The 17305-nt window shown below is 45.9% G+C and overlaps 1 protein-coding gene across 7 annotated transcripts in view; it reads left to right on the top strand.

The window, feature by feature from the left end:
- Positions 1 to 16797, top strand: part of LOC124229797 (translation initiation factor IF-2-like) — a 17309-nt gene extending 512 nt beyond the window's left edge. The window contains exons 2-4 of one of the 7 annotated variants that reach the window (XM_046645231.1): positions 361 to 523; positions 909 to 997; positions 14602 to 16797. In XM_046645231.1, the coding sequence (XP_046501187.1) occupies positions 361 to 523; positions 909 to 997; positions 14602 to 14792 (443 nt within the window). In that variant the 3' untranslated portion in view covers positions 14793 to 16797. Of the gene's footprint in view, positions 1 to 13; positions 524 to 908; positions 998 to 1127; positions 3872 to 8006; positions 8733 to 14601 lie in introns of those variants that run through there. The other 6 variants (XM_046645234.1, XM_046645233.1, XM_046645238.1 and 3 more) reach the window with 6 other exon arrangements.
- The last annotated feature ends 508 nt before the right edge of the window (positions 16798 to 17305 follow it).

The raw sequence follows: 17305 nt of genomic DNA, 5'->3' as shown, positions 1-17305 counted from the left end.
CCGCACGGCGCGCGGCTCGGGGCGGGCGGCGGGCCCGGCTCGCGCTGCGCACGGACGAGGGGCGCGGGGCTGGGCCGGGCGCTGGTGTCGGCTGTGCGTTGTCGCCCGCGCGGGGAGGGGGCGGCCTCGCCCCTGGGCCGGGCCGGGCTGTCCGGAGGGTCGCGGGTCGCACGAGGCGCGGGCAGCCCCCGGCGGCCCGCTCGGCCCCCCGGAGGGGCAGCGGCGTGGAGGGGCGGGGCGGGTGTGTAAATGTTGCGCACTCGCTTTTCCCCCACCCCCGCCTCCTGCCGGGGTGCTGGCGTGGGTCCCTCGCCGTCCGGCGGCGACTGTAAATAGAGCCTGGCTGTTGTTTACATGAAGGATCCGGCGGGAGGAGTCTGCGAGGAGGAGGCGGAGGACGAGGAGGAGGAGGGAGGGAGGAGAGAGGAAGACCGGAGTCCCCGCGGCGGCGGCGGCGGCGGGGAGCCCCGCGCGGCTCCCGGGGACCGGGCGCTGCCACGAGGCCGGGACGCTGGACGCTGGGGTAGGAGGGAGAATGGGCGCGGGGCGGGCGGGGGTCTGTCAGGGTGGCATTTTCAGCTTGCAGCCTGCCACGCAGATTCTCCCGGCGGGAGGGGAGCGGGTGTGCGGGCGGGCGGGGACGCCTCGATTTCTCGGCGCGTTCGTTCTCCCATCCCCGGGCTTTTCCCGCTTCTCTCCGCGCTCACCTGTTTATTTCCGTCAACCGGAGCCTGCAGTTTTTTCCTGTGGGCATGCGAGGCTGTTTCTTTTATTAGAAACATTATTGGGGCGGGGGGTGCGTTGCTGTAATTTATGCCGGTCCAGGTCGGTTTTCAAGAAAGGGGAGGGGACTTGGCGGAGGCCGCCTGCTCTTGGCCGCAGCTGACCCCAGGGCTTCTCCGGCCCAGGAATCTTCGCTCACGCTGCTACCCTCACGCCAGCTGCCAGCTCCTCGGAGGAGGACCACACCTGTGCCTGTTCCCGCTTTGGAGGAGAGGTGAGCTGAGAAACCGGGGAATCCTCTGTTCCCCAGAGCTCCTAGCTAACCCCCGTCCCAGAATTGGCCAAAAAGTGCTGCTTTCACCTGCTGACGGCTTTGGGGCCCCTCTTCTCTCCACCCTGGCAAGTTGTGGTCTACAGATGTGTTGGGATTTCTTTTCCCCCTGGACCTGCACCCCGCCAACCGGCGACTCACTGCTGGGTTTAGATTGAGAGAGAGCGGTGACCCACTTCAGCCCGGTGCGCCTTCTTTCTTCCCCACTGTGTCTTCTGTTGGAATCCTCTGCTTTCCCCCACCGCCCCTTCATTCTGCCCCTAAGAGCTTAGCCCAGAATCAGGCCTAAGCAGCCCGTCTCTGGCTCTCTTCCGTGGGCCCCACCCTGGCCCCTCTTGGTTCTAAAGAGCCAAACACGCCTTCCAGGCAGAAGGCACACCCAGCCCCAAATCTAACCATTCCAAAAGGGAGGAGGGAACCATGGAAGCCAAGGGACCCAGGGGTCTCATTTCTCTCCTGGATATCCCCAGCAGCATTTCTCTCTTCAGGCCTCCTGGAGTTATAATCGCCTGATTCTTACCAGCTGTTCCTCCCACCCTCTTTGCCCCTAGTGCTGTGATAGATATTTGGGGAGGTGGGGTTGAGGGTTGGAGAAAAAGGTGGTCACCCTTCTTGCCTAGAGGGAGGCATTTCCTTCTCCCAGTCTTTTCATTTTCGAGATGGTTAGTAAGTAAAATATGTAAATATGTTTGCATGCTTATTTGAACGTGTTTTCTTGCTGGCTAGTGAATAGCTGGGACTCAAAAGGGAGGTAGGGGGAAGGAGACAGAAATGAACATTCCCCCTGGTTTCCCCATGAGCATCCCCAGAGCTGCTGGAGAAGACCCTTCTGTAAAAGCCAGCAGTCTCCCTTCCATGACATCACCACCTAAGCCCTTCCAACTTTAGCTTCAGAACAGGAAGAAAGCTCAAAATAGAACCACCTTAGGAATCCAGCTCCTTTAGAAGATCAACTTTTCAATCAGCGGCCGGAGGAACACGGAACTTTGACACAGGGAGAGAAAGCTGTAGTGTTTGTAATTGGTTCCTTTGGGAAGGGTGGGGGGTGCTTTCCATGTACTTTCAGAAAAGCTTTTCTCAAGATAACTTAGGTACCTAGACCAATGAATGATTAATAGGATGTTGGAAATTCGTTTATTGAATTATTCATATGTTTCAGTATGTCAACAATAACAAGCACTTTTCAGATTGAATTAAAGAGGCTGCCGGAATGTGCTCTAGAGAGGCTGCTAGAGAGGAGGAGGTCGTGGGGGGAGCTAGGAGGGAGCACTGGAGGGAAGCGAAGAGTCTGAGGATGCAGCGAGTGCTGCCGTGAGTGTGGAAGTTGGGAGGCTCCTTGTAAACAATGACTGTAACTTTCACGGGGTGACTAATATCCTGGACGAAGACGTGACGATGTCAGGATTTTCCACCTTGACCAAAGAAATGAACTCCGTGTCTTTGAATCTCAGTGCCTCCGTTCTTTCCCTGAGTTGAGATGAGCCTTTCTCTCTGAGCTAAAAGAGTTGTTCAGTCTTTGGGAAGGGCTGCTTGGTAAATGATCATCACTGAAGGATTGACAGCGGGGCAGAAAGTCCTTGACGTAACTTGAGCCCCTGGGGGTACTGTAGAAGGACTTGCTGGCTGAAAGGGTAACTAACGTCTTTTAATGTGGCTCAGGCTTAAAAGGATCCAGGGGGGTAGAGACAGGGTTGTCTGCACCTGCATTAATATGGTACCCACTAGCTACGTGTGGCCATCAGCCACTGAAATCTGGCTGTGGTGAGGAGGAGCTGACTTTCAAATTTATTTAATTCTTAAAATTGATACTTGATTAATTATTGGAAAACTTAAATATGTTTGAAAACAACTTGAGCGTGTGCGTCTGCTTTTTAAACTGTAAATGTTATAAAGTCTAAATACAGATTAAAGATTTCTGATGAAAGCTTGTTCAAATTGCTATGTGTTGTAAGTGTAAAATACACCCTGGATTGCAAAGACTTAGGACAAAAAAAGAAAGTAAAATATCTCATGAATAATTATTGTATTGGTAACATATTCAAATGGTAATATTTGGGATATATCGAGTTAAATGAAACATTGTTAAAGTTAATTTCACCTGTTTCTTTTTTAATTTTTTTAAAACGTGGCTATTTAGAATATTTAAATGACATATGTAGCTTGCATTTTACTTCTTTTGGACAGTGCTGCTGTAGAACATCGCTCCTTTTGATCCAGGGGTTAATTTTAAAAGAGATGACTGCATGAAATCCAGTTATTTCGTGTTCGTCGACCATCTCCTTTCCTCTGCTATTTTCCACATGGAGATTTGGGGACCCCAAGAATTATTATCACAGTGCCTGAGACCTAATGGTGACCCCTTTCTGGATCCTATGCAGGAAGTGTGCCCTACTCAGGACGGTCAATAAAAATGTGCAGGGTGCGACAAGGGCTAGTGGGGGCATCATGGGAAAATCTCGGTACCTACACATCTGGCTATGGCTGCGTTTGTCAGAGGCTCCTGGGCATAACTAGGATGTATCAGAAGAGTGGGTAGGTAGCTCAGTAACTGTTGGGACACCTGGTGGCATCTTAGTGATTCCACTCACCACTCACCTTTGTTTATTTTCTCTTCCTCCTTCATTTACTTTCTAACTCCTCGTAGCTCCACTGAAGGTGATAGGGCCCACAAGGCTGCTGACCTCTTTCCTCTGAAAAAAAGTATATTGCTGACCTGACTAGAGATAATGCTTTCTTCGGGGTTTGGTTTGGTCTAATGAGATTCAGTAATGGCCCTGGAAGGGTCTTAGGGGCCATTTAGTACTCCCCCCTCATTTTGTAGATGACAGGCTGTCAAGTACCTGACCTAGGACCATACCGACAGAGGCTGGGATTAAACATACACTTGTTGATAACCTGTGTAGAGAACCTGGGAAATGAAGAGGTTCATCAGTTGATTGAGCAAATATTTGTTGAGCCTGCTCTTTGTGGAAAGGACGGTGACTAGTGTTGAGAAGAGACATGAAGAAAACAGTCTGTGAGTTTAGGAACGGGACTATGGATTTGAGGAAATGAGGTAAACAGTGCCAAATTAAATGACAGGATAAGAGGCAGCACTCAATAATGGGCGCAGAGCCACTGTGGTGTGGGTCCCAAGTGGAAATGGCTTCATTTGCAGTCCCTGTTCATGAGGAATAGAAGCTTTTGGAATGGTGGACTCTCCAGAAAAGACGAGTGTGATTGTGCTTCTGGAATGGCCCGAAGCTCTAGAGTAGGAGGTCAGTGCAGGTCTGTGGTCCCCGCCGGCCCCCATAGCTGTCTATTAAGGGAATCTGAGAATCAAAGACCCCGCATTTTTCAGTGGCGGTGCTGCAGTGCTGAGGAAGTCAGAGATGAATTAGACAGTCAGGGTTTTCAGAGATGGTTAGCTAGGGGTGGATCATTTGGACTAGTTATCTAAAAGGTATACTGCAGAGGTGAAATCAGAATAAAACTGACTTGTGAGCAGACTAGAACACCCGAGATCTGGGGGCGGAAATGGAACCCAGAGCAAAATCATGGAGTAGACAGTTGGACTGAAAGTGTGTGTGCTGAGTTGCGTGTAAGGGAAGAGGCCCACATGATAGAATGGATGGGCTGGTCCATTTATTTGTAAATTTTTTGTCTCCTGGAGCCTTTTTCTCCTGAAACCCCTGTCAACAAGAGTGCAAAAGCTTGTTCCTCTTTCCCTCCCTTCATTATCATGTACATGGCTGCTGTGATAGGGGTTTTCCTCCAGATGGACCTACTAAGCGTATCCAGCGTGAGACCAGTTAGAGGCCAGTGCTCAAAGTGGGTAAAACAGGAACACGTTTTTATCATTACTTTGTAATTACTCTCAGTCAATGCTTCTCCGCAGAACTGGGATAAAGTTTGCACAGGACAGTGGTCCTTGGCTTTTTATTGCGTTTTTAGCAAATTTCTTTCTCCTTAAAAAAGAAAGAGATCTGTAACCCCCTCCCTCCTGGTTTCCTTCTTAATCTTTGGCATAAGTTAGCTTTTAAACACTTAGTATAGTAAAGGTTTGCAATAAAATACAGGTATACATTCTCTGTACTTCTGACAAAGCAGTAGTTGACATTTGAGCATCTTTTGTTGACAGTACGTTTTTATAACATCACACTTTGGTCAAATTTGCACATTTTATAATGTCGCTGAGTGGGATTATGGCTTTCAAGTAGGAAAAAAAATCACACTTTAGTTAAAGAATGGTGGATTTAAATAAACCTATTTAAAGTATTTTAGTTTTTAAGTATTTTCAAATATTTTGCATTGCCAGCAGCTTGCAATGGTACCTCCAGACATTTAATATATAGTGTTCACTTAAAGGTTCAAAACCGTCTTTTCATTTTCAATCCCTAGAGAAGAGGGCTGTGACATGTTTTGTGTGTACATTTCTACTCTACAAGATTTAAAAGCAAGTTCTTTAGTATGCTACTTTGACAGAAGTACTCGATTTTCTAGCTAATAATATTTGGTGCATGCATCACGAAGAAATTGTTCTCAGTTGTATCATTTTGATCATGGAAGAACTGAGTTTTGTATCAGTTTGATCTCTGGAGGAAAACATTTAACATCGCTATTTTCTTTTTCCCTCTCTTAGATTTCAGGATACACGCAGACTGTAGCATGAGCACCTGCGGTCCTTTGTTTTAAAATAAAAACAATTTGATTTTTATTTAAAAAAAACTATTGCAAAAGAAATGTTTCTGATAGATTTGGTTTTTTAAAAATGCACATTTATAAAGAATAATTTCCAAAAAGAAACAAAACTTACATTTTTGAAGTGTTTATTTATTAGTATTTATAAAATATAATTCTGAAAACCTATTTTTTCTTCCTTAAAACAGCTTTAGAATTACTCTGAAAGAATATTAATTTAAGTAACTGTTCACAGAATAATGACAATTTGCTTTTTCTTACTTGGTCTTTTGGCTCCCTCCTGCCCCCATTTAGATAGAAAAAAGTGAAATGAGAGAAGAATAAGAAAATAAAGGCAATATCCTTTGGTTATCGTACCAAAAATGTTTAGTTGTGTGGCTTTGGTCGTGGCTAACAGAGTGAATTTCAGCTTTGCGATGCGGTACTGACGTTGCCTAGTTCATATTGAGACTTTCAGTTGCGCTGGTACTCAGTCTTAGTGAAGGACAGTCTGATGACTGCCAAGTGTCTCAGGCTTGCTTATCTGTCCCCAGCCTTACCCAGCCTCCAGGATCTCAGAGTGAGTATACCTCTTTCCAAAGCCGACACAACTTGTGGCCGGGAAATGTTAGGTGGTAATCTTTTTATCCTTTTTGATGGATCAGCTATCTAAAATTTAATTCTCAAATAATCACAGTATCTTTGTTCATGTAACAGATGTTTATAATTTGGGTGAAAATATGCAACTATTTCCAGGAAACTTAAGTTAGGGGGAATCCAACTTTTTTTTTAATCTTCGTTGCCCTCTCGTGTTTCAACTCTGTATTACATCAGCTGGCTCAGACGGAGCCAGTGACTTCCTTATCTTTTAGATATTTTCGCACTTCAGAGAATGTTGTTTTAATTGGTGTGTAGGTGGGTGTTTCGTTGGATATGACTTTTCTGAAGATAAGGTCAGTTTCGTAGTGCGTGGAGTTCATAGTTGAGCTCGACTCACCATACTCTCTTATTTTTTGACTCTTGATCTGAAGAACTGATTCATCTATCTGACTTATTTGAAGTACAGTGCTGATATCTAATTTGCATATAATGAGTCTTCGAAACTGAGCAAATGCCTAATTGAAAACATAATTATTTTTCAAATATCTGTCAAATTCCACTCATATTGAAATAACTTGAGACCTTATGACTGACGTGGAAAAAAACCGAGTGAATCATGGTTTTAATAAGTTGATATTCTGAAGCCCGAATTCCAATTTCAGAATCTTTTTGTACTTTTTATTAGAAGTAAGAATCATCCCTGAAATGACTCCAGGATACCTCTCATAGGTACAGATTATTTCAAAGCAAGTGAGACGTACATGTTGACTTTTTTAAAAAGGCATTTGAGAGGTGGCCAGGATGCTTGCACCACCATAACTGTGGAACTGACAGACTAACTATAGTGAAAACACCCTGCAGATGTGCTAAATATGTCATCATCAGTGTTATCAATTTGAGTACACTCTTAGCACTCAGAACAAGAACAGTAAGTCATTTTTTTGCTAATGTGCATTTCTTCGTAACGCGTAAAACCGCCACTATTTTCTGCTTCATGATCTGAGATACTGAGAAAACTAAAAATCTTAAGCAGCAAGTGGATGTTTTCAGAAATGCTTTTGTTTGTGTAAATGTGTAAACTGAATGTCCTGTCGATGGAGTTGATGGCCAGGTTGGACTAGAGAAAGCAAGCACTGGGCTCGCTCACTGACATGGGTTTGAGCCAGGTCCGCCTAGGGTAACGTAGGGTGTGATATGTAAATCACCTAACCTCTCTTAGAATTTTATCTTCTATCTGTAAAATGGGCTGATGATATCTAACCTATTTCCAGATTCCTTTTTTGGTGAATTAATGAATAACTCATGGACAGTTCCGTAGGGTTCTTGTGAAAACCAAATGAACAAGCACTTAGAAGAATACTGAATGGAGGCAGATGTGAAGTGTCATGGCTATGTTGGATCAGGAGCACTCGGAAGGCATGGACCATGTCTTATTTCTCTTCCATTCCTAAGCATATAGAAGAGGTCTTGGCACCTAGCAGTCCCTCAGTAAATATTTATTGCATGAGTGAGCGAGGTCAGGGAGATAGCAAGTCCAAGCGTGGAAGAGATACACTGTGAAACATAGCTAGGAAGCTTACTGCATATTGTGTGTATTATCAGAGCAAAAGCCTCATCGTCGTCATTAATATGTATAAATCGTGTGTTCGTCTTTCATCCTGATATAATTCAGCTGGTCCTTTTAATATTTCAGCCTCACCCCTTGCTGGGCTGTGACCCTATTCTTTCTTCTGCTTCCTGACATCCCGAATCAGAAGCGCATCTTGTTGTCCTTCACTTCATGGGGAGCCTTCGGAGGGACTCGTGCAGCTGCCCAGAAAGGATGCCGCCGGCCAACACAGTGACTGACAGGCTGCCCTGGCTCAGTTATCACAGTGCTGATGCTGTCAGTTCTAAAGGTACAGTACTGTGATAACTGAAGGATGGCAGCCAACTTGCCTTCTGTCACGGGAGTCCCATGGTGCGGGAAAGGAAGACAGAGGTGAAAGAGGTGTGTGAAACGGGGCGCGGGCCCTTCCTACCCTATTTCCATATTGTGCCTCCCCTAGAGCATAGGGAGTTTATTCCCCCCATCTTTGCCGTGTTTTGTAACATGGGGATAAAGAGGACTTGGCTAGTTGTGTGCACAGGAGTGTGAAGACTGCTGTAGTGAGCAGACGTATATTGAGATCTTCGGAACTTTTAGGAGACTGATATTAGGTAAGTACTACGTGTGAATTAGTATTTCTGGAATGATATTCAGAGAAATGTGGGCCATTTTTGTAAATGTAAAAGGTAACCTGTTTAGAACAGCTCGACACTTGTTAAAATTAGCTGTTCAAAATTAAATTCATCTGAAATGGGGAGAGAAAAAAGCCCTGCATGTTGAACAATATTGATATTATTGCACGAATAAAGTGGCATCTTTGTGTTTAAGGAATGCATGGGGACATGTCCTGTTTCTTTCAGGAACGTAAAAAATACTTAGAGTCTAGTCTAATTCAAAAAATAGTTGAATACCCATGTTATGGCTGCTGCTGTTACCTTTACATGAAAATAAAATGTAAATAATTGTATCAAGCAGTTAAGGACCACTCTGCAATGACATCTCGAACAAATTGATATCAGGGACATGAAGCCGTACATGCCAACCCTACGTCGGGTTTGCATAGAAGACTAGGAAATGAACAGAGCATGCCGTCTTCAGCCCGCATCCTGCTCCAGAGAGTACTGTTGGGGTGGGGGTGAGGTGATTAGAGAACCCAGGATGTCCCGCGTCTGTCCTCCCTTCAGACACCTCAGGAAGCCGTGCTCGTGGAGCAGCGGCAGACGGGAATCAAGGTGCGTGACCTCAGCCTGTGTTAGATCACACTCCCCTGCAAGGCTTAGGTAACTTCCTGTGGTTTAGGCTCAATGCCTAAACAGAGACCTCTCCCCTCTTCCCAAACTCATGTCTGTATCTGGGAGCCTTACCGCCCCGTGGATGGCTGATGACTGTAGGAACCCAAAGCAAGCTGAGCTGAGCTCAGGCCCTGCTTGGACCTGCCTACCGCAGGCCTAGAAGAGCCAGGGAAGGGAAAACCCTATGTATGACCTTTTAATGTTCAGAAACCTTACCCCAAATCAATGCAGCCTGGTCGAGATCTCAGACTTGGGCCATTTGTGTTACCAAGAGAGTGAAGGAAAAGGGACTGGAGGTGAGTAGAGAAGCCCAGCCTGCCTCCCCATCCGGAGAAGATCAGTCTGCCCTTCACGTATGAGCTCAGGTGTTCCTGGTCACTGTGTGTGGTCGCCCCTTCACACAATTCTCTGTAGCCTCTCTTCCCTCCCCTTCTCTACCCGAAGAGGGACCATTCCTAGGAGTGACCACTTGAGCCACACCTTCTTGGCCCTGGATCATTGTTTTCCACGTGGCAGTGACCACGTGATAGCCCAGGAGCTTCCCGTGCCTTCGTACATTCAGAATTTCTCTAAACTTCAGGCTGGACAGTGATTAATAACAGGGATGGGGGGCTCTGCCCTGTTCCATGTTATACCACCAGGCCTGAAATTTCTCAGCGTTTTCTGCTCCTTTAAACAGAAAAGGAATTTCTGATGGAAACCCTGGAAGAACTTCTGAGAGGGGAAAGTTCTGGGATTGGTGAATTCTCCAGTAACTTGAAACACTCCTAAGTTTTAGTGTTATAGCAGGTGGAAAAAAAAGTACTCCAGGGAGGGATGTGTTGTGCAATCGTTGGCCTTGGTGAGAATTTCAGCACCTTCCCCGATCTTCCTGTTTTCCCGTTACTAGTTTCATAAAAATTCAGGTTTTGTACTTAGCCGGCCCTGACCCCAGGCTCCACACCCAAGCCTGTGGGATGCTGCAGAGTCAAGTGGTGGGCGGAGTGGGGAACAACCCCTGCGTTTCTGCAGATGGAGGCGCACTCAGTCCCGCCTCCTGTCAGCAGGAAAGCTTGAGGCCAGGGCCCCGGAAGGCTTGCCTAGGCTGGAGGTCGTTGGCATCCTTGAGGCAGTTCATCGGTGTAAGGCGTACCAACAGGTTAGGTGAGAGGCGATGCAAGAGAAATCTGATTTCCACTGCTTTGTTTAAAACACACACAATGTGTGTTTCATTGGGGTATTCATCGCGTGCTTTGGTTTGGGTATGTGAGAATGGGAAGAATGGAATTAAACATAGAAGGATCATGTGATCCAGCAATTCCGCCTCTGGTTCTATACCCGAATGAAGGGACTCCAAACAGATATTTGTACACCCATGTTCACGGTGGCATTACTCACCACAGCGGAAAGGTAGAGGCAACCAGAGTGTCCATCAATGGATGAATGGATAAGCAAAATGTAAATTATTCAGCCTTCAGAAGGAAGGAAATTCTGACACATGCTACAACATGGATGAACCCTGACGAGATGCCAAGTGAGAGAAGCCAGACACAAAAGAACAAATATTGTGTGATTCCTCTTGCATGAGGTTCCTGGAGTTGTCAACTGTATTGGGCCAGAGAGTGGAATGGTGGTTGCCTGTGGCTGGAGAGAGGGGGGAGTGGGAAGTGCACGTTTAATGGGGACACAGTTATTGGGGGAAAATGAAAACATTGAGATGGATGGCAATGGTTGCACAGCAGCATGAATGTACTTAGTGCCGCAGAACTATACGCTTAAAAATGGCTAAAATGGTAAATTGTATGTATATTTTACCACGAAAAAAAAGCATTCCCGGGTAGTAGCACTGTTGCAGCCAACAACAGGATTTAGATTGCTCTCGTCTTGAGACAGTCTTTAGTGTGAAGATAACTGTGATTTCAAGTAAGCACTTAAGATGTAATTCCCGTGTCTTTATGCATTTAAAATTCTCTAATCTGTAGACTGTTAGACATATTTCCAGAGTTTCTGACATAGCATAGCTTTGAAGTTTTGTAAAATATAAAGAAAGCTGAGTATAATAACAGTGACAGTACTAAAAGCAGAATCAGAAAAAGCCTCAAGAAGAAGTCACGAAAGGGGGCCAGCCTGGTGGCATATTGGTTAAGTTTGCATGTTCCACTTCGGTCGCCTCAGGGTCGTGGGTTAGGATCCTGGGCACAGAACTAGCATTGCTCATCACTCCGTGTTGTGGTGGCATCCCATGTGAAGTAGAGGAAGATTGGCACAGATGTTAACTCAGCGTCAGTCTTCCTCAAGCACAAAGAGGAGGATTGGTAACAGATGTTATGTCAGAGATAATCTTCCTCACCACAAAAGAGGAAAAGGAACGTCATGGGGCATCTCTTGCTGGCTTTATGCCTTTTCTGGTGAAATTGGGTGACTCACTGGACCTCTGTTCTCCAGTTGCCTCCTGTGCCCACCACTTTGGAGTCATGGTAAAGATGAAGTTATATGTACACATATGTATTATATGAAGTTATAAATATATATACACATATATATAAATATATATACAAGCGTATGTGTATGTAAGACCACTTTGATGACTAAAGCAGCTTTTCAGATGTAGCACACTGTTTCTTATTCTCAAAATACAGAAATGCAATGTCTGAAACCAAAGGACAACATCAGTATTTTCAAATAAAGTTTTAAAAAACATCCTAATTGGACTTGCAACTCAAGTATTACCAGCTTCCTTAAAAGGAGCACACTAGGGCTTGCTTTCAGTCGTGAAAGATTTTTCTATTCATTATGTTTAAATTTGAAAATAAGGAAAGAACAAGCATAGAGACTAGAAATAGCGTGAACCTTCTCTAAGGCATCATGTGTTTTATTGGCCGTGGGTGGGAAGCATTCATCTGTGGACCCTGTCTATGTCACCAAGCCTTCGGTGGGGGTCGTGCTTTGGAATCAGCTTTTAGTTGTAGCAATAGCCGCCGCCAGGTCCCATGTAGCATTCTGTTGTTTTCCCCCCACACATGGTTGGAGCTGAGAGCGAATTTTTGTCCCTGCCACTCCAGTTGCAATTATTTTGCTATGCCTAGTACATTTTTAGCTTCTCTCAATAACCAGCCAATTATAAATGTGCCACAAATTTCTCTATACCTTTCTTAAACTGATTTAGTTTTTCCAGATCAATTGCCTTTTTGAGACAAGTGCCTTGTGTTTCTATGCTTCACATAGGGGATTTTTTTTCTCCTAAAACTTGCTTCCTTAGAACTGTGTTAATATTTACACGGGCTGTCCTCGTCTAACGTAGCTCGTTCTCACTGTCACCAGTGAAGTTCATCTTTCAGCACACGATTCTTCGTTAAGTGTGAGCAGGGTAAAGTAAGGTAAAGTAAGCTGGTTCCATCTTGCTTTATGCATTTGGGCTGTTACTGTAGTTTTCCACGCAATGAGGAGGGGATGGATGGTGATGTTAAAAAGCGGGGAGACAGAACAGTTCCAGTTTGGTCGGTGGGAAAGTTGTTTTCATTTGCTGCTGCTGTCTTTGTAAATGAAACTCCAGCCATACGACTTAGACTCCCATTCCTTGTCGTTTTGTTTTTTGTTTTTTCACTTTGAAAATGAGTATCTTCGGACCAGGAATATCTTAGGGTCAGTTAGGGGTAGCTGCCTGGAGCACTTTGCCAAGGAGACTTCTGAGGCTGCGTGTGGACTGCACAGAAGGGCGTGCTCTGACCGCCCATCCTCGTCCGCCTGTGCTCAGCCGTCGGCGTCTGTCATGGGCGTCACACGGAGAAGCAGAGGAACATCTGTTGGCCCCTTTCTAGAATACAATATGTGATATTCTTGTTAGGATACAGGTTTAGATCCTCTGGGAAAGCAGAAATTCTGGGAGTAATGCTGATAAGGACTCGATTTCTTGGAATTAGGAATGTAAACACCCTTTTTTATGGGAAGGGCATTACAGACCTTTAATGCAAACCTCTACTCGTGTAATGTGAAGTGTTCCATCTCGACCTAAGTCTTTGCAATCCTCATTTATTATCATTCGCTGATTTCTATGAAAATCCTGACTCACCTATCAGGTGGGAAATTATCCTAAAATCACTGTGCTAATACCGTAAAACTTGCCACTGTTTAGTCAATGCATTTTGGGCAGTCCTTTGCATAATGTGTATATGTCGACTTTTGTTTAAGTAATTGGATCAAATAGCCAGAAGAGGACTTTCCTCTTTCCTTTTTCCTTTTTTTTTTAGTTGACAGGATTATTTGCTTGAGATGAGTCAATATTTGGTGAGTGCCTGTGTATCAGCCACTCATTTCATCCTAAGTCAGATCTTCAAGGAGCAGAAGAGTTCTCCACGTTTCACAATGAAGAACCTGGTGAGCCAGTCCTGGTGGCCTGGTGGTTAAGCTCAGCATGCTCCACTTCACTGGCCTGGGTTTGGTTGCCAGGTGCGGACCTACACTGCTCTGTTAGCCATGCTGTTCTGGCAGCCCACATACGAAAAAAAAAGAAAAAAAAGTACAGGAAGATTGGCACGGATGTTAGCTCAGGGCGAATCTTCCTCAGCAAAAAAGCAAAAAAAACAAAACAAAACAAAAAAAACCTGAGGTGGCTCACAGAGGGTCCCCATGCCGTGCAGCTGGTAAGTGGAAGAGCAAGGCTGGGAGGACAGAGCAGGAAAGCGTAAGAAACCAAGTCAATATACATCACTCCAGCTTGGCTCTTGGATGTTGGTTAGTAGGTGAGGCTTTGAAAGGGCATGAGACTCGGCAGATGTGAAAGTGCTTTAAAACTCACCACCACACACCCTCCCTCCGCATCTACTCGGCCTCCTGATGCCTTCTAGGCTGCGCAGCTATAATTACCTTTTAAAATGCAAATTTGATCTTGGCACCACTTTCTTTTAAAACCCCTGCTGGCTTCCTTTACTCTTGGGATCAAGACTACTGTCCTTAACCTGCCCCACCAGGCCCCGGGCTTCTGGTTCCCACCCACCTCTCTGGGCCCATCCTTGGTCCAGGGAATCAAACCTCTTTCTGCATCAGGTGTCTGGGACACCCTACCATTCCCTTCATCTGGTTCTCTCCTACCTTCAGTTTCTGAGACCCCTCCCCTGAGGCCCCCAGCTGTGTCCTCTCTCCTGGCACTGCTCTTCCTTCGGAGCACTTGTCGCAGTTGAGTTATGTAGGTGAACGTGTGTGTGGTGGTGTGTTTAATGTCTCCCTGGATGGTGAGTCTGCGAGGGCAGGGCCCGTGGCTCCCCCCGCTGCCGTGTTCACAGCCTGACACAGCCCAGCACGTGGCTCACAGTAGAAACCTAACGTGGTGGGACACGCCGAGTGGCGTCTTTCCTGTTTTCTAAGAATGGGTGAGAAGAGCCCACAGCTAAAAACAAGGTGTTTAAAATCCCCACTTTTTTTTTTTTGGTCAGAGAACTACAGCTCTGTGGCCAGCGTTTTCCTGCAGAGCTTTTTCAAAAGGTGTCATTTCAGCAGAGCCAGCTCTCCAATTGCCCCCCTCCATCACCCATATGAGAGCGCTGCAGGAGACAGAGATGCCACCTCTGGAGGGACCTCCGTCAGAGAGAGGGACCGTTCAACTTGGAGATCATCTTTTCTCTGAAGATTGGTGAGCTGCCAACCCGTAAGGAGCTCCCCATGCCGGGCCCTGTGACGCTGAGAGCAGGAATAGGGGCAAGGGAGGGAGGAAGAGCTGCCATATTTAGTGGGACACGGATGTGAGGTTTCTCGACGCCATGGTCTCAAGCAAGCCCATAGGAGGTGCCTTGGGACGTGAGCTTTCTGACTAGCGCCCCACAGGAGAGCACCCCCACCCCAACCTAGGAGTGGACCCAACCTCTCAACCAAGAATTAACAGATGCCCTCTCAGGGGCTAGTGGGGAGATGGACGCCATCCTGAAGGATGGGCCTCTGGCCAGTGGGCTGGTCCACGTAGCAAGCCTTCTGGAACATCACGATGGGGTGAGCCGTCGTGCTCATGCAGAGCTTTTTTGGAGAATGTCGTTTCAGCAGAACCAGCTCCCAGATTCACTGTGGATGGTCATGAAAGGAAACAACAGGAGAGCCAGCAGGGGAGGAGGGAGTGATGGAGAGACCACCGCGCTCCGCCCCAGCCCCTGGAGGCACGGGCTCACCTCAGCTGGAGAAGGGGCAGGGCCCTGTGTTGAAAGTGGGGTTAAAGTCTTCATCAAAACGGGACGTTCAGCCACAGAAGCTGGGGAGAGGTCCATCTGAGATGTTCTTACTACTCGAGGAAAGGAGAGGTTAGAGCAGAAAAATAGGGTACTGGAAATAAAATCTCATGTCGTATTCTTCACTGAGTTGAAATTCAAAATAGTTAGGATTACTTGTGAAAAGGATAAGAGGACTATAAAATATCCCTTCTGATAGAAGGTTCATGCCCCTGTGTCTTTCCCTAGTAAGCCCCTCACCTGCTGCTTCTAACCCGTGCAGGAATGGGAATACCAACTGAGTCTCGACACTTCCAGTGGCCTGTTGACTCCCCCTACTGTCCCCTCTGCTTCTCCAGGAAGCAGAAGGCAATTGAGTGAAACAGCGAAATCCAATAAGGAAGTTCCCGCATTACTATCTCCTGGCACATTTATCTGAAGGAAACTTGCATGAGGGTAGGTAAGGGTTTATCAAGGACACCTCAAGGTTATACCCAGTGGAGGGAGGCCATGAGACAGCGTCTTTGACCATTCTGCTTTCTGACCAGTAGATTCACTAGAGCGTACCAATGTGGAGCCAGCTGACTTAAAAATCTCAAAAACTTTTAGATGCCCTTGGCTTGAATAACATCAGTCCTATTTAGAAATCAAGTTGTACAGGACTGACAGGAACCGGAACCGACTTCCTAGTTGTAAATCCCATCAGTATGCTATCAAGGAAGGGAACCCTGGAAATCATTGGCTCCAACGTTTTTCAAACTGTAGGTTTGAAATCAATTAAATGTGTCTTGACCAGCATTTGAAAAAACAGGATGGAAACTATCGGAGTGTAGCATGTGGCAAGGACAATATTGCCTTGGGAAACCGGGCAGCTGCCTGTGTGAGTGTGCGTGTGCGTACTGAGACACAAGTGTGTTTTTCACTCTGGGTTTCAGTTAAGTTCACATTTCACGATGTAGATCTTAGATTCTAGATTCTAGTTCATAAGTCGTTGATCTAGAAGTTAGATACTAGATTCTAGATCATTTCATTATGTGTTGTAAACTTTGGAGCTAAAACCCAGAACAATGAAGACACTTGTCTAAGGCCGGTAGGAACAGAGTGGAACTAGGTCCTGCGTCTCAGCCTCCTGGTTAATGTTCTCCTGTTCTCTGGGCCTGGAGGGAACAGCCAAAGTAATAGCTAATATTTAGTGAGTGATGACTATGTGCTGACTGCCGTGCTCAATATATCATCTTATTTCTTGGGGAACCGGGTAAGTTGGCTTTGTGTCTTTTTTCAAGTAAATATTCATGGCTAAAGAGTGACTTCGGTCAGTGCTGCAGTCCATTGTAAGATTAAGTATGGAAGTTGTGAGTAAACATTTAGAATTTTTATAGCAATTTGACAAAATACTTTTATGTCTGTTGAATCCAGTAATAAAAACATTGGCTTGCATTTTATGTCTTTAAAGAAATTTCTAGCAATTAATATTTATTGTCTTTTATAAAAGCATCAGTCCCTGATGTATTGCAAATAAGAACAGACTGGTCCCTCAGCACAGATAGTTTGAGAAGCACTGACTGAGACCCAGCAAAGCCAACACCCATGTCCCTGATGCCTCTTTCCTCCTTTTGAAGTGCCAGGTGGTCATAGCTATGCCCAGAAGGCACAGGTCGTTGGACACAAACCCCCTAATAGAGAGAAGGGGTCACTGTGCTATCTAGAGGGAGTGGGGACTTCCAAGTCTACAAATAGCTCCACTCATCTTGGGGACGGCTGGTGGGAAAGGCAGTAACACCAGTAAATGCCCCAGAGCTTTCATTTACTACAGAACTTGCAGACGTGGGATGTGAGTTCTGCTTTTTCCCCTCTGGGAAAGCAGAAAGAGCTCCTTCCTTGTAAAGCTGTCCCCACGAGAAGAAGTTCCACACAGAGCAAATTAAATTCTCATTTCCCAAGACTC

The sequence above is a fragment of the Equus quagga genome, chromosome 18 (assembly GCF_021613505.1).
Source record: "Equus quagga isolate Etosha38 chromosome 18, UCLA_HA_Equagga_1.0, whole genome shotgun sequence".
Taxonomy (NCBI): domain Eukaryota; kingdom Metazoa; phylum Chordata; class Mammalia; order Perissodactyla; family Equidae; genus Equus; species Equus quagga.
The sequence above is the reverse complement of the archived record's forward strand: the minus strand, read 5'-3'. Positions and strand labels throughout refer to the sequence as shown.